The 23,717-nt window shown below is 40.1% G+C and overlaps 1 protein-coding gene across 1 annotated transcript in view; it reads left to right on the top strand.

Moving 5' to 3' along the window:
* Positions 1-22,325, top strand: part of TMED10 (transmembrane p24 trafficking protein 10) — a 41,385-nt gene extending 19,060 nt beyond the window's left edge. Inside the window, exons 2-5 of the mRNA XM_053673390.1 lie at positions 3,215-3,326; positions 7,850-7,923; positions 18,722-18,848; positions 19,329-22,325. Of these exons, the coding sequence (XP_053529365.1) occupies positions 3,215-3,326; positions 7,850-7,923; positions 18,722-18,848; positions 19,329-19,450 (435 nt within the window). The 3' untranslated portion in view covers positions 19,451-22,325. The remainder of the gene's footprint in view (positions 1-3,214; positions 3,327-7,849; positions 7,924-18,721; positions 18,849-19,328) is intronic.
* Positions 22,326-23,717: the final 1,392 nt, after the last annotated feature.

Here is a 23,717-nt window from a genome sequence, read left to right as displayed (position 1 = left end):
CAGTTTCTGAGTTTCCTCATCAGTTACCTGGGGATAATAAGACTGGCCTCTGTTGGATTGTTGTGAGGATTGAACATTATGTATATAAAGTTTATAACATAACTCCTCGATCTCCTTAGCCTTCCAAACCACTCAGTTGCAGAACTCCAAGTTTAAATCACTCAATACTCTTCTCTGCTCCTGCATCCGGGCTGCTAGGAGTTGCCACTAGAAATCCGTGGTTCTCGATCTCAGCTGAGATCTCAGTGCCGCGCAGCAGTTCTTCAGTGTCAAGTTAGTCGGCTTTCTTCCTGTCCTATGCAGAGATCAGAAATTGGTGGCTCAGAACTTAGTTCTATAGACATCTTTTGTTTGGCCTTGAGATAGTTTTTCAAATGTTGGGATTGGTTGTAAGGATTTAAAAATTAGGAGATTTCAAATAAAAGTTAAAATGTCTAGCTTCTTTTGAAAAATTGGATGATTTGAGAACCTGGTGTGCCATGGCCGTCAGTGTTTTTTCCTTTGAGCCAAGCCCATCCAGTGTGCCATACTGTCCACCACACCCTGTGGACTCAGTCTGGTCCATTAGATTCGGTTATGTTGCTCACTTGATCCTCGTGGGCATTGACTTTTCGGTCTTGTCCTGTGGTCTCTCCCTCCCTAATAGCCCTCAAATCTGTCCCCTTCTCACTATGTGCAAAGCCTTCATCATCTTTAATCTGGAGAATTAGAATAGTGTCCTAACCCATCATCTTGTCTCTAGCATTGTTCCTCTTGAATTTGTCTTCCTAGTAGTATCATCTTTCTGCATTGCAAATTGAATCCCAGCACTCTTGTTTCAAATTCTTTATTGCCTTTCTTTCCACTTGGAAGTTTAAACCCCTCAGCATGATGTTTCAGTCCTACCCGACCTCTCCAAGCACTTTCTGTGCCTCCCTTTCCTCCTGTGGAACATGGGGGACATAATAGCTCTTACCTATAGGGTATAATGAAGATTAGATTGAAAATGCATATAAAGCACAGTATTGGACACGTAGTAAAAGTGCTCAGTAAATACTAGCTGTTAGTATTAAGATGATACCATGTTTTGTTTTGTTTTTTTCCCCTGGATTCCAGGCCTTCATATTTGCTGTCTCTTCTACCCTGAATGTCTTTACCCCAGTTTTTCCTCCTGATGCAACTCATCCTTGAGGACTCAGTTCAGGTGTCACCTCCTCCATGATACACTCCCTGATCCTCCATAATCCTGGGGCACCTGTGCGTACCTGTAGTGGTGCACTCCTCACATCGTAGTGAAGTCTCATTTCTTATTCCTTCTCCTCATTGAAACCTTTAAGCCCTTTAAAGGTAGGAACTGTCTTACATTCTTGTATCCCCAATAACCAGTTCAGTTTGAAGCATCTTAAATGCTTGACAGAGTCATGAATGATCAACATTATTCATGGCAGAAGATACTTGATTACTATTACTGTTATTTTTAGAGAATTTAGAAGATGTTTAAAATTTACCTAGTTGTAATAACTATTCTTTAGTTGTTATTTTTCCCAAAAATGAAATAACTTTATTTCTGACCATAAGTGATACGTGCCTTTGTAGAAAATTGGAAAAAAAATAAAGAAATCTTATTACTTATCAATATAACTAGTGAAGTGCTTTACATCTATAAGCTTATATGTGTGCTACTCAATTTTTATATTTAAAATCTCACCTATAAATGAATCTTGTTTTACATATAGCATTAGAGAATCCAGCTTAATATTGGGTTGGCCAAAAAGTTTGTTTGGCTTTTCTGTAAGATGGCCTTAATAGCACTTAGTTGTCTTTAACTTCATTAGAAACAATTTTGTTAAATTGTATTGTAACAGCTCTCATACCAGTGTGTCCTTAAAAAACACTGAATCAAAATTGGTGAATTTTTGTGTAGCCATTTTAATATTGAAGATGGAAGAAAACAACCTTTTCGGCATATTATGCTTTTTTTTTTCTCTCCCCTCCCTTCTCCCATATTATGCTTTATTATTTCAAGAAAGGTAAAAATACAACTGACAGGCAAAAAAAAAAAGTGTGCAGTGTGTAGAGAAGGTGCTGTGACTGAGGGAACATGTCAGACGTGGCCTGTAAAGTGTCGTGCTGGAGATTTCTCCTGGATGATGCTTCACAGTTGGATGGACCAGCTGAAGTTGATAGAGATCAAATCGAGACATTAATTGAGAACAATCAACATTACACCACATGGGAGATAGCCAACATATTCAAAATATCCAAATCAATAAAGTTATTAGTGAAAATGAAAAATGTGTCTTTTATTTTATGGAGAAAAACATATGGACTTTTTGGTCAACCCAATATAATGAAGCCACTACTTTTGTGTTTCACATTGCAAGTAGTTTCTGTCTCAGGTAATGAAATTGCCTTTTGCTAAGACAGCAGTGTGCTCTAGAAAAGAGGCCTGAAATCCATTCTGTCATATTACTGTGTCATTCCCTTCTTTATAGGTGACCATTCACTTGCCAATATGTTCCATTTCATCTGTGCTTACAGGCCATTCTCTAGGAATAGAGCAGTTCAAGTACAGAGAACTAAAGCTAACAACCTGTAACAAAGGCATTACCATTTGTAGAAGCCCAGAATGCCTTTTTTAGGAGATCAGATCCTTCTTGTTTATCCCCTGTGCCTCTCTTCCACCCTATGTAGCCATTGACATAATTGACAAGACGTTTGGAAGAATATATCTACCAGAGATTTCCTCCTGTGTGCATAGGCCTTTTCCTACTCTGTGTACCAGGGGTCCCATTCCAGTCTCCACCCCACCTCAACCCCATCAAGGGTTATTTCACAGAAGAACTGTGTTCCTTTGTCTTTATCCTTTTTGTACTATATCTTTTTAGTAATTGTCCACTTCTATTTTTGTGGCATGTCCCTTTCTGGGAAATGATACTTTTCTGTATTTCGTAAAGCGAACCTTTGTTACTAAACCCAGTTTATATCTCAACTGTTATTCCATAGTGGCAACCGATTTTAACATATGGTGTGGATAGGCTGTTTGAATGAATTTTGCCGTATGTGGGTTTCATCCTTTAATTCAACTCCTGTCTCTGGGAATGGTTGGAACATACTTGTCATAATAAAAAATGTCAACTGTCTTTTGTGGACAGTGTTTCTTTCCATTTCTCCAGTTTTCTTCCTGAGTGTTACTTGCGCCTATTCTTACTAAGTTTTTACTTTTTTATTTTAGATCACAGATTCTGCTGGCCATATCCTATACTCCAAGGAGGATGCAACCAAGGGGAAATTTGCCTTTACCACTGAAGATTATGACATGTTCGAAGTGTGTTTTGAGAGCAAGGGTAAGTAATCAGTGTTGTCTGTCCCTGAATTAGGCGTCTTCTCTCAAGTTAGGTAGAGCGTGAACTTTCTCTCTTAGGCCAGCAGAAAGAGGAAATGAGAGCTGTATTTGCTGGGTACATACCCAAATAAATGAAAGTGGCATTCTTCACGTGCAGGAATAGGCATTTCTTAAATGGTGTGACATCCGTGGCTTGAATGATAAGAGTTTAAATTGGGATAGATGCTAGAAAATGCAGTAAGTCCTCACTTAATGTTGTTGATAGGTTCTGCAACTTTAAGGAAAATGATGTGTAATTAAATCAGTTTTACCACAGGCTATTTGATGTAAACAAAAGTTAAGTTCCTATGGTGTTTCATCAACATTATCACAAAATAACATTGAATAAAACATTATTCTACAACCTGCAAAGTCAGAAGCAGGTTTGGTTTTTAGAGCACTTGTTATTTCCTAGTCCTAACATCTTGCTGTGGATTCTTCTGTGCATCTCAAGGCCAAGATCCCATAGTAACTTTCAGGCTGATTACTCGATGGTTTCTATGTCCAGTGGCTGGTGAAAAAGCAGATTCCCCTTTACTTCCTATTCTTTCACTGCAAGGACACTGGATTCTAAAAGCTGTATGTATTTATATTTGTTATATTAGTTGGGACCCCGTTGGACTACAAGGCACAAAACACATAACTCAGTCTAGCCAAAAGAGAAGGACCATTGAACTCTCTGGAACTGGGAAGTCTTCAGTGTGTTGCCGACCTCAGGCCTGTCTGGATATTGGGGTGTTAACAGGATTGTTGGAACTCGACCTATCTATGCTTCTAGCACTTCCTTTCCACGCCTCCTTTTGACTTTATTCTCAGGCTTTCTTCATATGGAGGCAAAAGGACTCCTGGCAATGTTACATTTATAGAAGGGTCAGAACATAAAATCCTAGAAGAAGAATAAACACTTTGGTGAACAGCACCAGTAGGTACCAGGAAGAGCAGATCAACTTGCTGTTTTTTGACAATTAACTGAGAATTGACTCCCTTGATCTAAAGTGCGTCATTTGAGCCTAAAAGCTAAGGGAGTTCGCCTGAAGTAAATGGAATAATAGATTAAGAATAGAAAAGTAAAGGACTTTAACAGTGATTTCATGATTATTTTTGTCTTTTCTAGGCTGTCATCAGGTTGTGCCGATAGTTCTTTCAAAGTATCTTCTGTATCTATCATCACACAAACCTGAACTCTAATTTTTGAATTGTGAATTATGTCATTAGTCTTCTAACTGATATCCCTGTTTTTAATATATCGAGATACTGGTGCCAGGTTTATCTCCGAAAACGTATCTTTCATTTTGTCAGTCCTTTTTCAAAAGCTTCCCCTTCTCTGTAGTGGCAGTCATATCCCTATTCTGTAGAATGAAACCTAGGATGACAGAATTTTTGAGCTGGATGGGATTTCAGGTAGCATGGCATTTGGTGACCTTTGCCCCTTCCCTCCAGCCTTACCTTCCACTGCTCCTCAGGCCCCGGCCAGTCGGGCTGGCTCTGCCCTCTAGACCTGTCACATTGTTCATTGGCTGGAATGCTCTCCCCCATGCAGACCCGAGTTCTCTGTCAGTTCTCTTAGAGCGCTTTCCTCAACTCTCTAACCTGCTTACTTTCTCAGTCAGTTGAATAATTCAGCCAGTAATTATTAAGTGCCTTGTATACTAAGCACTTTTCTAGGTGTTGGGGATGTAGCAATGAATAAAATGGAAGTCTGTCCTCTTGTGGAGCTTACCTTTTCATTGGAGCAAAAAGACAATAAACAAATATAGGTCAGGTGGTAATAAAGACTTCGGAGAAAAACCAGACACTTTGAGACGCTGAACATGTCTCAGAAACAACAAAGAGGTTAACATTGCTTCCTCTAAATACAACATCACCTACAGGTTAAGTTAGTGATTTAGGCATTTAAGGATAGAGATTGAATTTAAGCATGTAAAGATCTATATCTAGATAGATATGTGTGATGTATATAAAACACGGCCAGTGTTATTTAAATGTATGTATATCTTACATTTCCAGTATTAAAGAAAGTTTAAAATTAACCCTAACCCTAAACCTAGTTATTAACCTCCCTTAATTCTAGCCCTAAACCTTAACCTAATCCTAACACTAAACCTAAACATAACTTTAAACATACCTTTTGTTCTGAATTTCTTTTTTTTTTAAGACTTTATTTATTTATCTTTAGAGGGGAAGGGAAGGAGAGAGGGAAAGAAATACCAATGTATGGTTGCCTCTCGTGTGTCCCCTGTTAGGAACTGGCCTGCAACCCAGGCATGTGCCCTGACTAGGAATTGAACCACGATCCTTTGGTTCACAGGCCCGCGCTCAATCCACTGAGCTACACCAGCCAGGGCTGAATTTCTTTATTATATGCTGATGATGTGTATATAGATGCCTAGGAACTAATTTTTTTCTCTGTGTGTATGTGTGTGTAGAGAAAGGTAAATATGTGCACACATATAAGTTATATATACATATATATTTTATACATTTATATATACATATATAATACATAAAACACATATTACGTACATGCACATTGACACATTACAGTAAGCACTCGATTTCTAGTTTCATTTGTGTTCCTAGTTTATTCTGATATGGAGACCACATACCTACTAGTCTTGGAAGCACCTTTTAAAAGATTGTCTTTTTGCCAGGTAAATGTAGAGAGAAGTTACTGCAGGGTCTTTTTATGGAGGGGACCCTTTAATGGCCATAATGTTAGCTAAGAGGATAAACTATTCTGTGCAGGAGATTGTATGGTCTGGGCTCAGACCAATCTGAGTGGTTTTGTGGTTTCACTTGTGTTTGAATAGTGCCGATGTTTATGATGTGGCAAATGGAAAGTGGAAAGAGTCTCTTAGGAAGAGAGTATCTTGATCATGTGGACCAGGTAGGGTTGTGAGCTGCTTGGATTTCACAACTGTTTAAATGAGGAAGGAGCAGCAGAAATTTGCATTGCATCTGTGGGCAGCGCTGTGTTCAGGATTTCACATCAGAGTGGGGAGAAGAGACCTGTCTGGATGCCTGTTTCGTTTTGTTTTGTTTTGTTTTGTTTTAGAGACTTAATGGTTTAAATGCCGAAGAAGCCATTTGTGACTTGTTATAGTTCCTTTCTTAATCTTACCTACTCAGTCTTATCTCTGTTGATTTTAAATTGGTTTTTCTAATGTAGCCAAAAGAACTTCTTACTGTCTTTTAAACCTGCCATACAAATTTTAATACCAGAACTTTGCCTATGCTTGTCTCCTGCCTAGAGTACTTTGTCCTGTCTGTGACCTTCACTTTAGTGAAGTTCATCCACAACTAATCTCTTTTCTTCTCTAATCTTTGCTCCATAACTGGGATTATCTAAACCATTTTTTTCTCCTAAAGTTTTATACTGCTTTGCATTTTCACTGTAGCTGTTATTCATGTACATGTCTTAGATCCCTATCAAATTATTTGAAGGCAGAGATTGTAATCTCCAGTGAGTTCTCAGTGGATAGTTACTGAATTGACTTCAGTCTGTTTCAGAAAATATCCAGTGCCTCTCAGGCAGCAGAAGGTACAGTACCTGTCTTTGTTGCTTACGGTATCAGGAGCCCCACTGCTTAAGTGGCACTGTTTTCCATGCAAGCATTTTTTAATTTTATAAATAATGAGTTGGATTCCAGGGGATGGGGCTGAGCAGTTTCCTGGGGCTCTCGGAGGCTTTCCCTTTCTCCTACATGATGATGTAAGATTAGAATTCCTGCTTGATCAAGGCGAATCAGATCATCTGTTTTCATATGAACATTGCTGTGTTGGCCCAACTGTACCAAATTGACATTTCTCACTTTAAGAAGCATCGCTGAGAATTGTGCTCTTATTGTCAAGTTTTTTCTTGGGCTGTTCCCTTTCCAAGGGCTTTGTGGAAATAGTCCTGTGATGTTTTATTTAGGTATTAAAGTGGCCTTACCTTGATCAAAATGTTTGAATTAAAGTGAAATATTAGATAAACCCTGTGTTCTTTTCAGTACTCATATTTGTATTAAGTAAATCCAAGCTTAATATATGACTAGTAATCCTTTTCTCAAAATTTGAGAGGACAACCTTCTCAGATGTGGAAATGTACTTTTCATCCTAAGTTGGTGTCCACTCCTGGTCTATATGTGTCACCAGTTTTGTATGGTTTTGACTTTTGTGTTTTTTTCTAATTCCAGTAAGCCTGTGCATTTTCTCTTATTCTGCTCCCCTGTAGTACCAGCTGCAGTATCTTGTGTGCTGCCTGCGTGAAGATGCTGGACAGCAGCGTGTTCTCTTTGCTTTCCGGTGCCCCACACAGACAGGGGCTTTGTCTGGGATGCTTGGGATTTTAGCCAGAGCCAGGGATTTTCTGCAGCTGAGGCTGGGGAGGAGTTTCATCTGTTTCTGTCTGCTGAGAGGGGAGGGGTTGGGATGAGGGAGGTGGGTGGGTGATTTCCTGGAATTTTAAATATTCCACACAATGAACCCTTTGATTTTTCTCAGGAACTGGGCGTTTACCTGACCAACTGGTGATCCTAGACATGAAGCATGGCGTGGAGGCGAAAAATTATGAAGAGGTATGTCCTGCTCCGACAGCTGGAGGAAGCGGTCACGTGTGCTGTGCCACGGGTTTCGGTAACCTCCCTCCCTACTCAGGCCGGCAGGCTGTGCTCTGCCCAGAAGGCTATGGGTTTTCTCAGCAGTCATGTGACAGCCAGTAACAATTTTATTGATGTGAAAAGTTGTATTAACGGCCCTGAACAGTAATTCTGCCTGTGTTGTCAGCCAGATGACTAAACCGACTGTCCCACAGAAGCGCTGGTGTGATAAACATTCAAGCACATGCCCGTTAGCACTCTCAGGACAGCAAGTAGATGCATGTTTATGACTTGTAAAAGCGGGAATTCATCTAAATGTTAATGTCCATGGGTAAGAAAAGTGATTTGTTTTTGATTTCTAAGGCTTTAATCCCCAGACTAGCAGCTCTGAACAGAGTGGGGCAAAAAGTTTACAGTTGTGAGTACAAGAAACACAATTTTCTTCCTCCATTACTATTTATTAATTTCCATACTAACAACTGTAAACCTACTTTCGCACCACCCTGTATACATCCAGGGCGTGGATTCAGTGCTGTTTAGACTTGAACATCTCTGTTACCTTTGAGAAACAACAATATCAAAAGTTGCTTTTAGTTAAAATAATTTCAAACTAAGGAAGAGAACAAAACGGAAGAATAAAATGCAAGAGACTAGGGGTCATGATAAAAGTAGAAATTTTTGCTGATGGGGAGAATTATAGAGAATAAAAACTGGCATCTGCTTGGGTGGTGGGGAAGTAGAGATGGGCATAACGTAAGGGGGAGGGGAATGAGCCTTTTTCATTTCTATTATGACAGACTTCTGGGGCAGCACAAAACGGTTCTTAAGTCAGGAGCACCTTTGAAAAACAAGAACTGTTTAAGACCAGGGGACTGATCTTTACAGTGAGATAAGAGTATTTTTCCCCAGATCAGAGCCTGTGGGCATGAAGAAGAGGTGGGGTACAGGAAATGTAAATGGCTTTTGAAGAATACAAACTAAATAAACAAAATTGTTCTAAGTGATTTAGGAGAATTTTCTAGGAGGGACAAAGCAGAGAAATTGCTGTAGCTTTGGTCAGGGTTTGGAACGGAATATCCTAAAATGGAAGAAGACTGAAGTGACTAATTCTGCAGCAGGAAGTAGTAGTACAATTGCAGCTCTTCTGGTCTTTCCTCTTCTTTCTAGTTCAAGTATTCAGTTGAACAAAACTAGATCGATGTGTTTGTAAGCAGTAAACAGGAGCAAGTATGCAATAGTGAATGGAAGACAGTTCCCGGTAGATACTTTGATTTGTTTCTGTATGCAAGCTAGTTTAATGAAAATAAGTAAAGGAAGAGAGACTCTTTATTTGATGAACTTAAGAGTAAAGTGAGGCCCCAGTCACTGAGCTGCCACTGAGGACTCAGCAACTGCTCCCTTGAGCCCTTCTTGCTTCCCCACGTTTTGTCCCTGTCCCCTCTCCCCCTTCTCCCACCACAGCCTTCCTCAGGCTGTTTCCATGAAGGAAAAGGAATTGTATGTCTGTTATCCAGAACCTCCACTCTTTTGGCTCCTTTGCTAATGCAGGTAAAGCTAATGACCTGCTTCCTGCTGGCACTGAGGATTATATCCATGTAAGAGTTCAACAGAGAAACAGCAGGAAGATTCTTGCTGCTGTCTGAGGAATTGGTGGTGATTACAATAAAAAGAAACTAGTGAGGTGTTTAAGAAGAAATTTGCTTGCCCTGGTTGTGGGTTGGATTGCTGGTCAGGGCACATACTTAGGTTGCAAGTTCAATCCCTGGTCTGGGCACATATTGGAGGCAACCAGTTGATGTTTCCTTTCTCTCTCCCTTCCTCTCTCTCTAAAAAGCAATTAAAAATTGTCCTCGGGTAAGAATTAAAAAAAGGAGAAGAAATTTGCCTGTGACGGTGCTGTCATTGAGCACCCAGAACGTGGAGAAGTAATTCAGCTACAGGGTGACCAGCGCAAGCACATAGGCCAATTCCTCATCGAGGTTGGACTGGCTGAGAAGGGCAGCCGAAGGTCATGGGTTTTAAGTGCTCTTGGCTTATTGAAGCCAAGTGAGAATTTTCCTTACAGTGAGTAGAATTTCCCTTCTGTCCCTTGTCACAAGTTTAAAAACCTCACAGCTTATATAATAACATAATGGTAACCATTTAGGGTCTGCTTTTAAATGGACTAGTGTAACTCTTTCCTGCAATAAACTGAAATAGCCACACAAAACTAAATGAATAAATGAGTGAAAAATCCTTTTAAACTTTCATGATTTAGAAGAATCTTAATTACCTTTAAATAAGATAACATATTAAAGTGCTATCGTAAGGTATAAAATACTAAGAAAAACGTTGCTGTAGTTATTTGTTGTGACGTAGAATAGGTAAAATGATTTCAGGTTTTGGTTACCACTGCTGGCCATATCCTCAGCCTGAGGCCGTCCTCTAAGCAAGCACTCACTGCATTCCTGCCATGTGGGACTTCAACTGTTGTAATGTTTCCCCCAAAGTGACGGTTATCATTAGGTGGTACATACTAAATAACAGGCCTCTTGATTAGACTTCAGACAGCTTGTTCTCCTCTAAAACAGATGGTAATATCGTGAGCTTACATAGAGAATAATGTGGACGTCACTAGCACATAGCATTTTAGAACCCCCATCCCTCCTGGAATCTTTATTATCCTTGGACTTTGTTGGCGCCAGGAAAGAGCCATTATCTTTCCTGACCTTTTGCTTAACCCAAGAGGGGAATCCCTAGCAGAAGGCAAACCACAGCACTTCCTTTGCGCTGTTTCCTGCGGTGGAAGTCTGGCACGTCCTGAGCTTTCTTTACGCACACGGTTACAACACATCTCTGAATTCAGTTTCTTAATCGAGAAACGCCTTCCACCTATTTCTTTGGCAACCCCCCAGCTCCCCCCCCCCCCAAAAAAAGCAGACCACATTGAGACGGAGGAGAAATGGTTATGACACAGACCAAAGTCCAGTCCTTTTCTCAATTTATGGCTAGGCTTCCTTAACCTTGCTTAGAAATAGCTGTTAGTTGTCTCTGAGCCTGTGGCAAGAAAATGGATAATAGAGCCACTTGCTCCCTGCTTAATTACCAGGGAGCACTGAGAGCACATGTGGAGGGTTTGAAGCATTTAATTTCAGGCCCTTGAGATAATGGAGAGCCTTTGTCTAGAGGATTCGGGCCCTTTGGCATCAGTATTTAGATTCAGGGAGATGACACATTTGATTATTTCCTTCACATCCAGCGTGTCTCTCCCTCACATCTGTGGGCGTTATGGTTCTGAAATTCCACGTCGTCCTGGAAAGTGCACTAGTACTTGTAATCAGTAAACACAATACAAATGCCAGATATTATTTGGAAGACAGAAAGGTTGCCACATTGCAAAGAAGTATAGTCTTGCAGTATGAATTCTTTAAAGAGAAAGAATGCTGTATCTTCGGAAATAAAGCATTTTTGATTCCCTCAGTTGTATTTTAGGGACTTCTCACTGCTCTTCTGCCTGGGAGGAGGGGCATCTTTGTAGAATCAGTATGGCAGTTAAGCCATTCCTTTCTTTTTTTTTTAAATCCTCACCAGAGGGTATGCCCATTGATTTGTGAGAGAGAAAGAGACACTGTTGTGAGAAACATTGATTGGTTGCCTCCTGTATCTGCCCCAACCGGGGATGGAACCCACAAACGTAGGTATGAGCCATGACTGGGAATTGAACCAGCAGTCTTTTGGCGTATGGGACAGTGCTCCAACAACTGAGCCACCCAGCCATGGCAAGCCATTTCTTTTGAATTTGTGGTCTGTGAACTAGAGCAGCGGTTTGTAGGGATTTACTGTCTAATCGTGCAGTTGTGGGAATGAAGACAATTACTATCCCACAAAGAAGGAGCTACCTGTGACCTATTCTCTGACTCTTGGGCTGTGTATGAGAAGGGTGACACCCCCCCCCCCAAAAAAAAAAAAACAAAAACTGGAATTGTCTGCCCTGGTTGGTATGGCTCAGTGGATTGAGTGCCTGCCTGCAAACCAGTGGTTCGATTCCCAGTCAGGGCATGCCTAGACTGTGGTCCAGGTTCCCTTGTTCAGGGCATGTGAGAGGCAACCACACATATTGATGATTCTCCCTTTCTTCCTCCCTTCCTTTCTGTCTAAAAAATAAAATATTTTTTAAAAATTGGAATTATCTTCTGGAGGGCAGGCCCCTTGCAGTACATACGGGCTTCCCCCATTAGGTGAGTGTTTTTAGGAACCCATCTTGTATCAGTGGACTGGCCGGCGTTGTTGTGAGAGGCTGTGTTCATTTTCAGTGAAAATTTTTTGAAGATTTTAAAAATGTTTGCCAGTTTCATGATGGGTGATTTACAAGTGCACCTACCCATACCATGCTAGTGTGAAACAGTTTTTGACCAAAATCGGCATGACCCCTATGCCCCACCCTCTCTAGTCACCTGATCTTGTCCCAAACAACTTTTTGTTTGTTTGTTTGTTTGTTTGTTTTCTGGATGTAAAAAGTCCTCAGAGGAAAACAGTTTGCTGATTTGGAAGAGGTAAAACAAACAAACAAAAACCAGCAGAAGCACTAAAAGGCATCAAAATTGATGGATGAGTTTAAAAACTGTTTTGAGCAGTGGAAAAAAAGTCTCGATGAGTGTATTACATCAGAAGGAGCGTACTTTGAAGGCGACTGAAGTTTAAATGTGTAAGAATACATAATTTTTTATAAATAAGTTCTTTTTGCGGGGGCTTGGATGACCCCTCTTGCTATGTCAGCATTTCTACTGCAACTAAAATCCTGTTCTGTCCAGCGGTTCTTTTAGTCAGTCATTTGCTATCAACAGACACACCAAAAACACAGTTTCCCTCATTGGAGCAACAGCTGGAGACAACAGCTAAAGACTTTCCAAAGTGTCTGTGTGTCTGAATGCCCTCAAGGAAGGAGGGACTCTGGTGCTGTGTACTTGATCCAAAATTCCTTTGTTGACCTAAGTTAAATGAAATAGCACGGCTAAGGCACCCGACATGTAGTTGGTCAGTTCAGTGGATTTTAGCCTTTTAGTGCTTCTCCTGCCCTTTCTGGAAATTGCCAAATGGCTGTGACAGAGTAAATGGATCTTACTAAATTTCTTTTAGCACTAAGATTGGCGGTATTAATGGGACTGACTTTAGCACAGTGACCTTTTCAGCTTCTGTGAAGAGGCCTGTGACTCCCATACCCCACGTGTGAGTAGGCTTGTCCTTGGCTGTAGTTCTGTCTCGTTTTCATTGTGTTAGGCTAGACGGTCCCCACATTTATGGTATGCTTCTCAGATTTTCAGGGGCTGTGGTAGAGGGCGTGGAGGTACAATAACAGTAACTTGACTGAGTTTGGCTTACCACAGGAAGCTTCTCTCTTGAGCCTCGGTGCTCCACCAAGGGAAAAAAATCTAGTGATTCTCTAGAGGCTGGTTGCACATGTGTTTAAGGAGGACTTCATCAGAGCTACCACCTTTCATTGGTACAATTACGTGTAAGTCTGTGCTCTTTAGATTCATATCATCCCGAGGAGTACCAGATTTGGGTATGATTGATTAAGAAGGGTAGTTCTACAGTTGTTTTAGAGCTGTAGATATTCAGGGAAAGGCTTTATAACTTAGCTTTTCTAAACTACCTCTCACTACTGATGACAGTGATGAGAAAGTTCTCACAGTAGAGAGAACTTTCAACTTTCTCCTAGGCAGTGGGTCTCTGACAGTGAATGCCCAGTGAAGCAGATGTAGAATGCTCTTGGCAAGCAGGAAGCGCATGCTGCAGGGAACCAGTAGCACTTGGCTGTGAGAAAGTTGGCTCCTTTGAAGTATGTGTGGAATGGCCAGAACCGGTCATTTACAAGTGTTTGCCATGGATCAGGTGTGTGGGGCTACAAAGTATACATTTTTAAAATTTCTTGGAGTTCAGGGCCAAATGAGAATGGGGAAAGGGTAAAATTGAAAACATTGTAAATATGACCATGTATGAGGGAGTCTTAATTATGTGGCTGGTTTAAGTTCTGTAGGGCTTTAGGGAGGAGGGAAGGGAGGAGGGCTAAGGAAGTTGGTTTGGTGGTAGTTTGGATGGTGTGTGTGCTTTTACAAGTCAGGTTTTTGGTTTTGCTTGCATTTTACAGTGGAGCTTTGCAGTTTTGATGCTGAATGAATGTTTTGGTGACCCTGGGTGGGGAGTCAAAAGACCATGAGTCTGTTGGTCTTCCCTTCAAAGGAGTGCATATCTTGTTTTCTCATTTGTAAAATTAAGTCGCTTGTACTAACATTTAACAGCAAGCAGCCTGCAAGGGGAATGCTGCCCCCTAGTGGAAAACGTATGGTCCACACTGACAAATAGGCATTGCTTTTATCAAGCTATTGGCAAAACACATCATCCTTCCAGCTGTGAAAGAGAGAAGACAGACTGGAAGAATAATGGCCTACCTTCATCAGATGTTTAGAAGAACACATGAGTCAGATTTTTTATCTGAGAAATTTATGGACAATAATATTCACCTTACATAGGGTATGAGGACTAAATGAGATTACAAGTTATAAAATACATATGTCACATTCTGGTATATACTAATAGGTCTAATTCATTATACTGCCTTCTTCATCCTCTTGCTTAGTTTAGCTGCAGCCTAACTTTTGAGCCTTAAAGTAGCTACTACGTGCCACCCTCCCCCAGCACATGTATGTGTTGGCACACGAGTACATGCATGTACATAAACATGCATGCACATCAGACTGCTTACAGGTAGATACTTGTGGTCTCCTAAACACAGCCTGCACTCTCCTCCCTCTGTGTTTTGATCCACAGGTTCCCCTTGGCCTTGGATGTGTTTCTCTTTCATCTCTTCCAAATTCCTACCCAGCTTGTGAGTCCCAACTCGCCACTTCCTGTTAAGCTTTTCTTCATCCTTTCAGTTGTAGTTAATCTCATGCCTTCTTTTCACTTCACTGTTAATGTGCACCTTTGTTGTAGAAGTTAGTATGTGACGCCTTATATTGTGGTTAGAGCTTTTTGTGTGAGCCTTTCCCAAACCATGAGCTTCTAGGAGCGGACGGCATAATTTCTCCTGGGGCCTTGCACGTAGTAAGCACACAGACAAGGTTGTTAGGAGCTTAAAGTTCCAAACAAAATGAAACAAAAAAACACCCTCTTTACGTTTGTTTTGATTTGATTTCTAGATTTAGATTAAGCTTAGAAATATATTCATTATTGTTGTTTTTTACCATTAAGTATCCGTGTGTTAGATGATGAAATGGCGAGTTGCTTTTAAATATTGTTTTAGTTTCTTGGTGATTCTTTAAGTTTCCTAGATCTTAAATTAATATGAAGAATAAAAATAGTTACTAGGCAGAGATGTTTTTTGGAAAAAGAGACTGTCATCCCACTCATAGAAGTCTGAGAATAATTTACCCAGTTAAGGACAGGATTGAGTAGGAATTTCATTGAGTAATAAAGTCAACTTGGATGACAAGAATTGGGCTGTTTGGTTATGAAAAGTCAGTAGGACCTGTACTAGAAAACGGGTTGGGGAACTGGATGATTCAGTAGACAGTGGCCTGTATGCGGTATGTACTGCTGTGCAGCAGTTAAGAAGGGGGTGAATCTGCAAGCACTTAAGTTTTGGGGAAGATCTTACTAAATAAAAAAACCCAAGCAAGCCATAGAACAGTGTATACATTATAATCCCATTTACAAGTAGTTTTTAATATTTTTCTCTGTGCATTTATATTCACACAAAAGCATAAATCGTGTGTATCTTGTAACAAGGTCTAGAAAGATAATACACCAAGTTCATAACCATGGTTACCTCAGAGAAGGGATGTGTGGATATAAGAATGGAGGAACTATGAAGATGGACTTCCTGTTTTTGTTACCTTTGCTTCTTAATAGTTTAAATTCTGTAGCAGAAGAACATATTTATATGTTGCTTATACAACTAAAAAAGAAAAGAGCCCTGGCTGGTGTGGCTCAGGGGATTGAGCGCTGGCCCGCGAGCCAAGAGGTCGCCGGTTCGATTCCCAGTCAGGACACATGCCTGTGTTGCAGGCCATGTTCCCTTGGGGGTGTGCAAGAGGCAACCAACTGATGTTTCTCTTGCACAACCATGTTTCTCTTCCTCTCTCCCTCCCTCCTCTCCTATCTCTCTGAACATTAATAAATAAAATCTTTAAAAGAAAGAAATGAAACACCAGAAAGGCAGCATTAGGAACAGAATTTTTTTAGGCTCTAAACTACAAAAACAACCTCAGTACCAGTCTTAACTCCATCATCCATTTTCAGTTTTTTGGCCTTTGGGTTACTGTCATTTAAGAATTTTTTTTAAAGTGGGGGAGGGGGTTAGAAGAAATAGTCTTCAGAGTAAATTTTACACTTTTTTCAGAGTAATATTATTTTCACTGGCAGAGGTACAGCCATAGTTTCATTTCCAGTTCCTTTTGCAAGTTTCTGTTTAGGGAACCTCAAATCATTTATCTCTAAAGAATTGTGCCACTGCTTTTATACTGTCTCATTTAGAAAGCTTTGGAGAGGGAAGTATAGACCAGGAGGGAATACGTTAAACAGATTAATGTTCAGTTTACCACATATCTCTTGTATTTGTATCTTTTGCTCTGTGGCTCTGTGTGAAATCAATCATCACACATGTATTCTAGCTTAATGGCACAACCTGGCCTTTGGGGTTTCAGCTAGAATTAGCTCAGTGCATCAACCACTGGTTAAGTGTCATACCCGCTCAGCCTGGCTCTGCACCTGTCAGTCACACCATCACCTCGAGCAGAGCATTTTACAAATAATTGATAAATGTACATACAGTGAATGAAAACTTAGGTGTATCACTACATTTTAAGTACGTACTGACTCAATTTTTATAGCCTAAACTTAACAGCAGTTTCTACTTTTATTTTAAATAAGTTTCGTCTTGTTCACAAGTTCAGTGAATATTACAGATAAGCAAAGGGGGCATTAGAACACTCTTAAACTCTTCCCATTCATTCCATGTTAACTGCTGTGAACATTTTACAGAGACAAAGAATTGTACAGGAAAGCAAATTGACAAGAGAGGAGGAAACGTAGAGAGGTGTATACAGGGTCCAGCAGAAGTAACGCCTGCTTCATCTGGTTGGTCAGGTACATGAATGTCTTGCATGAGGTGCACAGCGATTTGAACATTTCACCTAAAATGTCATATGGTGTGCTTGAGTGTGACTTCATTATGTTACAGAATTACATGCTTATGACTTTGCAATAAACTTTTGCAATAAAAAGGGGGGGAGGCATTATTCGTGCTGGACCCTGTAGGTAACATATGGTGAACCAAGGAGTAAAGAAGCAGATGTAGGAAAAGAGTTTTTGAAGTTTTCTGTATATAGAAAGGTTGAAAAGCACCAATGTGAGGTTTAGGATCTGGAAAGTTCTGGTGGTGGTATAACCTCATGTTAAAGCAAATGATGCTCTGGCTTGGGTAGCTCAGTGGATTGAGTGTGGGCCTGCGAACCAAACTGTTGAAGTTTGATTCCCAGTCAGGGCACATCCTGGGTTGCAGGCGAGGTCCCCAGTGAGGGGCCCACGAGAGGCAACCCCACACGTTGATGTTCCTCTCCCACTCTTTCTCCTTCCCTTCCCTCTCTCTAAAATAAATAAAAATAAATTAAAAAATAAAAAGCAAATGACAATCTAAGATAGGTAAGAAAAACAATTAGAATAAAAAAAATCCTTGCTCTTGTCATATCTTGGAGGTCTCATAGATGTCTAGGTTGAGAAAGGAAGACAGTTAATTTCTCACATGTCAATCTTAAAACAAAATGTAGTGCATTTTTTTTTTTAGCAGACCTAGGCTTCATCTGGACTCTGGAGCTATAAACCTAAGGCTGTTGTGGCATTTAAGTGAGCAAAACACAGTTCTCAAATTTTGTTCTCTGAGTTAATTATCTTAATGTTATAGTTCACAGGTGACAAATACAAGGAGGCCCTAGTGCCGAATCTGTCCCTCCACCTTGTTCTATCTGGCCTGGGACCTTGTTTTTACCTGGTAGCAACACGGAGCTCTTGCTTAACTGTTAAGGAGCAGTTACATGCACACAGTCCCACAGTTGCATTCGGCCCTTTGAAGGCAACCGCAGGCTGATGTGGCCCCGGTGAGGGTGAGTCTGACCTCCTCCCTGCACAGTCATGCCTACGCTGTCATTCCTGTGCACTCGCTGTTGAGAATTTGGCGGCTTTGCTTCTAAAACCACATTTAACCAATATTTTGACTCTCACATTTACTATACTAGTAACACCGTATATTTCCAAGACTTGAGGGGAAGGATGAAGTTCTTTATTAAAGTCAGAAATCTTGGGGAGATGGTTTATCTTCATAGCGTACCACGTTGTAGTACTTCTAAGGTTTTAATCAGAAGAAAATGTAAAAAAGTCTGAGATGGAAACATACAAACATTTGTAGGGTAGGGAAGAAGCCCTAGATTTAAAATATGTTAGAATGATGACAGAAGAGATTTTAAGTTTGGTGGAACTTTTTTAAAAAGTTTTTATTTTTAGAGGGAGAGAAACATTAATGTGTGGTTGCACTCCATTCTGGGGACCTGGCCTGCAACCCAGGCACATGCCCTGACTGGGAATTGAACCAGCAACGCTTTGGTTGGCAGGCCCATGCTCAATCCACTGAGCTATACCAGCCAGGGCTTAAGTTTGGTGAAACTTTTGAAACGACTCGTTGCCTTGTGTCCTTGACCAGAGCAGTTATTTCAGGGAGTGGGTTCATGATTCTCCTCTTTTCCAGATTGCAAAAGTTGAGAAGCTCAAACCTTTAGAGGTGGAGCTGCGACGCCTAGAAGACCTCTCAGAGTCTATCGTTAATGATTTTGCCTACATGAAGAAGCGAGAGGAGGAGATGCGTGACACCAATGGTGAGGCGGGGGCAACTCTTACTTCTCAATAAGTGAACCATTAAGGAGTCAGATCCCAAACTCTAAATTCTGGTGTCCCTTTTCTCAGTTTTGCCAAGGGTGGCAGGGGTGGGAGCAGGGTGTCGGGAAAGATAATTGCTTATTTCACTGTTGCTGCTACAGGTAAAACAAGCTTTGTTAGATTTTTCAAGGGAATAGAAATTTCTTTGTGATATGCAATTGACCATACTCTCCGCTTATTGTGTATCAAATTGGTAGGACTTGATACACAATAAGCACCATAAGTACTTGATACACAAATCTTTTTGTTTTTAAGATTTTATATAATGAAAATTTAAGAAGAAGCTATTTAAAATTCTACTGTTAGGCCTAGGGACAGAATGAAGTTAATTAATTGCCTTTCCTCCCTGGCCACTGGCCATTGTTTAGCCTGCTGAGCCTCATTTCATTACATTTATGCTTTTGTTTTGTTTTTTGTAGAGTCAACAAACACTCGGGTTCTGTACTTCAGCATCTTTTCGATGTTCTGCCTCATTGGACTAGCCACTTGGCAGGTCTTCTACCTTCGTCGATTCTTCAAGGCCAAGAAGTTGATTGAGTAAGAAGGCCTGCTCTCCTCCCACGTTGCCTCTCAGCCAGCAGAACATCCCTGGAGCACGCCTGGCCGAAGGCATGCTACCAGCAGCACCACCAAGGCACACTGGAACTGTCTTGCCAGAACTGATCTTGCTTGGTGTGGGAGGACATGGGTTACCCCAACACCCAACAAGTCATTGAGAGACTTCTTTTTAACTTGATAGCGTTTGGACTGGTTTTGCAATAATAGGACTGTTATTAGAGTCACCTATGACAAAAAGTAGGGGTTACCTAGATAATGCCAAAGCCAGCATTCGAACTGGGTTTCCTCATGTGATCTGGTTGAACCATGTTTTATTTTTTTCTCCCACTTGCTCACTAGCTTGGGCTTCCACCCTGATTCCTTTACCAAGATTCGAATGACCATGTGGAACTTGTTTCATTATAATTGTCCTTTTTCAGATCTGTGTGCCCTTAGCTGAAATGTTTAGGTAGCTTCTGGTGATAGATATTCTTTCATAATTCTGTGTCTCAAAAGGGTGATTTCTATGTGACACATAGAAATGAGCTTTGAAGTATAGATTACTCTTAAAGAAAATTTTATTTTAGAGAATTAAAATAGTTGTGCACAACTGCTTGAATTTTTTCGTGTATTTAGTTCTCCACAGTTCTGTTACATGTGTAGATTCATGTGACCACCACTGCAAAATGCAGCCCAGCTCCATCACATGGATCCCTCGTGCTACCCTTTTACAGCCACCGTCACTGCCCTTCCTTATCCCCAAACCCCCACCCCCGGCAACCACTGATCTGTTTCCCATCTCTCTAATTTTGTCATTGCTAGAACATCACATAAAGGGTATCATACAGTATGTGACCTTTTGATTAACTTTTTCACTCAGCATAATTCCCTTGAAGTACATCCAGGTCGTGGCATGTATCGATAATCAATAGTTTTTTCTCTGTTATTGCTCAGTGGTATTTCATGGTAAGGGTGTACCACTTCAGTTGATCATTCACCCATTGAAGAACATTGGGGTCGTTTTCCAGTTTGGGCCATTAGGAGTAAACCTTCTGTGAATATTCATGTGCAGGTTTTTATGTGAATGTAAATCTCCATTTCTCTGGGATGAATGCTGAAGAGGGCAGTTGCCAGGCTGTGTGGTCAGCACGGTTAGTTTTTTAAGAAACCACCCTACTCTTTCCAGAGTGAGTGTGCCATTTTCTGTCCCCACCAGCAATGTATGACCCATCAGGTGTCTCTGTCCTCTTTAGTATTTGCTGTTACTACTTTTTATTTTAGTCACTCTGATAGATGTGTGTAATGAGACCTCATTATAATTTTTATTTGCCTTTTCCTGATGGCTGACGGTGTTGAACATCTTTTCATGAGCCTGTTTGCCATCTGTGCATCTTCTTCCATGAAATGTCTGTTCATGTCCTTTGCTCATTTTCTGATTATTCTTTATACTGACGAATTTTGAGAGCTCTGTGTGTATCCTCGATACAAGTCCTTTGTCAGATATGTGGTTGCTTGAATTTTTAACAACATCTACCAAGGGGAAAAATCAGTACAATTAGCCAGGTCTTCTTACATGGCCCGTCACTGATTTAATTCTTATCCTTCTGTGTCCCCCTGAGACACATGAGGTATAAAAAACATACACATAAAATCGGGAGGGTCATCATGACTAAATACTTGGGAATACATGTTATAAAGACAAAGGCAAGAATCGCTCTAAGAATAAAAACGTAGATAAAAATGACCATGTTTGGAAACAGTTATAAAAAATACTACCACTTGAAATTTCCCCCACTTCTCCCAGAAAAGGAGGTAGGAATTTGTCCTTTCGTAATCTCTGTTTTAACAACCCTCCTGACTGTCACGGGGCTTGTGTAATTGTGGTGGCAAGAATTACAGGACTTAAGGCCACACAGCTTGCAGTTAAGTGGCACACTGGAATTAACAAGGGAGGTGACTTGGATGAAGTACAAAGGCAGAAGAGGGAGTGAGTTATGTCATCAAAATCTCAGGCTGTTCTTTAATGTTCCGGCTATTGTGAACCCCAAAGCCTTTTTCCCTCTTTTGACTCCCTGTATGAATTTCTCTGGTGTGGCATGAAAGCGGTTCATTAATCTGTGCAACACTGCCACCTGCTGTTAAGAGTTGATACGTGCTGCTGAGAATCCTTGCCATAAAGGCAGCGGGTGTTGGGAAGGTCTGTGTTGTTGCGTATACTGAACCACAGGATACACCAAAGTAGGAAAGAGAATGACCAAATTTGTGGGTTAAAATCAATCCTTAGACGTTTAAAGATGAAATTTTGTACCATTATCCCAATAAGATACATATTTCTGACTGGTGCCTTTCTCCCTTTTCGAAGCAATGAAAACTGCTCAGTTGGTTATGATACTGTGTTCTGACAAAATGTCAATGAAGGAAATAGAAGAGGAGAATATTTTATTTTGCTGATGATTTTGTTCCCAAATGTGACTTTATGAAACTAAAATTCTTTCATGTCCTTTCTTTCTATTCATGCCAAAACTACCAACTCAGACATTTGTGCTTTTGGTTTAAAGTTCATTGGTATTACACCTTGATGTTATCTAAAGAGTAAATTTATTTGCCTTTGATGAAAGGCTAGTGCAAGAGCAAATCAGCTTTAAAAGTGAGAGTGTTGCCTGGTTTCGTCTTGTTTCCGAGCCTATTCAACACGATCTATATGATGCATATGAGAGTGATGCAGTGTAAGAAAGCCGTGTTACACCATTGTCATAAACTCGTCACAAGCCATTTTTCTGCTGTTTAATGAAAAGAGGCATGTGAGATTTATACAGATTCACTTGTGCTGATGGGGATTTTTGTGAAAATTTTTCTCAAATAAAGGCTAGCAGAAACCATTTTAAGTGTGTTTCAGTGACTCTTGAGTACCCCTTTGGATTGGCAGTAATTCCTTCATATTCCTCAGTTTTAACACATGGAAAATTATACTTGATAAAATAAAGAAAAATATGATTATCCATAATTTACTCCAGATGGATAAGGTTTATGTGAGCTAGCAAGTTTATTGTATTTTATATATAAATAAATTACAAATGTACATTCAAATGATTATGCATCTTCAGAAAAAATAAATGAGGATTCTGTAAGCCAGGCAAGAGCTTCTCTTACAAACAGCTAGTGGGATTATAACTACAGAGGGTCTTCTCCTTACCCTCCTTTTTCCAAATACCCCTCCCAGGGCAGACCCCCTCAGGACTTGCTTTTTTCCTCATCACATTATGAAAAAACCCACCCCAGCAAGTAAAGGCCGTTCTCTCTCCTTTATTTGCAGTTGAACATTTTTCATAAAGCTGCTTTCCAAGAGCAGCCTGAAGTGCTTTGCCCAGAAAAACAGGCAATTTGTCAGTGAATCTACACAAAGTAGTGGTTCCCAATATTTGAGTATAAATACTGTAATATCAGAAAAGCCCTGTTTCTTACTGAAGTTGTAGTTTTAGAGAAAATAATATTGATAAATGCAGCAAAACTTTTCTACAGTATCATACTTGTTAAATGGTGTTACATTTTCCAAATTACTTAGTCTGCTCCAGTGATGTCCCCCAAAACATGAGCCCTGGGTATAGTTTTAAATTTGTATACCCCATTAAAAAAGTAGAATTAATTTTAATAATATATTTAGCTTAATACATCCAAAATAGCATTTCAACATGTCAGTATAAATTTTTTTTTCATATAGTCTTTGAAATCCAGTATGCATTTTATAGCTACAGCTTATCTTTCAGACTAGCCATACTTTATCTGTTCAATAGCTGAATGTACCTGGTGGCTGCCGTATCAGACCCTAAAGGTACAGATTTTGCTTTGTACTTTAATCTGTAACTCTATAGGCCCTGGGGATCTGCCATTCATAAGTGGTATCTTGCTATATAACATCGTAATTATTCGCTTGTTAAAATACAACGTAGAAATGCCTTTTTTTTTTTTTACCAAAGGTATTTTAAAATCAGTTACACCTTTGGACCGCTGAGTATTTCTGGACTTATGAATATTCAAAGGTCAGATAGTTTTATTTATATCCATTATAAAGAAGAACTGAGTATGAGTGTTTCTGTTCTATATCCTCTAAGATGGAACAGGACGTTTGTCTGTTAAGCTTATATCAATGCATTATAAATAGAACAATTCACAATATCAGGCTAACCAGGTTATAGAAACTAGTTCTTCATTACAGAAATGCCAAAAAAATGAATCTTTAAGCTTTGACTGAAACCTATTCAATTTCTCTGAAT

This window comes from Artibeus jamaicensis, unplaced genomic scaffold (assembly GCF_021234435.1).
Source record: "Artibeus jamaicensis isolate MK-2021 breed Jamaican fruit bat unplaced genomic scaffold, CSHL_Jam_final contig_851, whole genome shotgun sequence".
NCBI classification, from domain to species: Eukaryota; Metazoa; Chordata; class Mammalia; order Chiroptera; family Phyllostomidae; genus Artibeus; species Artibeus jamaicensis.
This window is presented reverse-complemented; position numbering and strand designations above follow the sequence as displayed.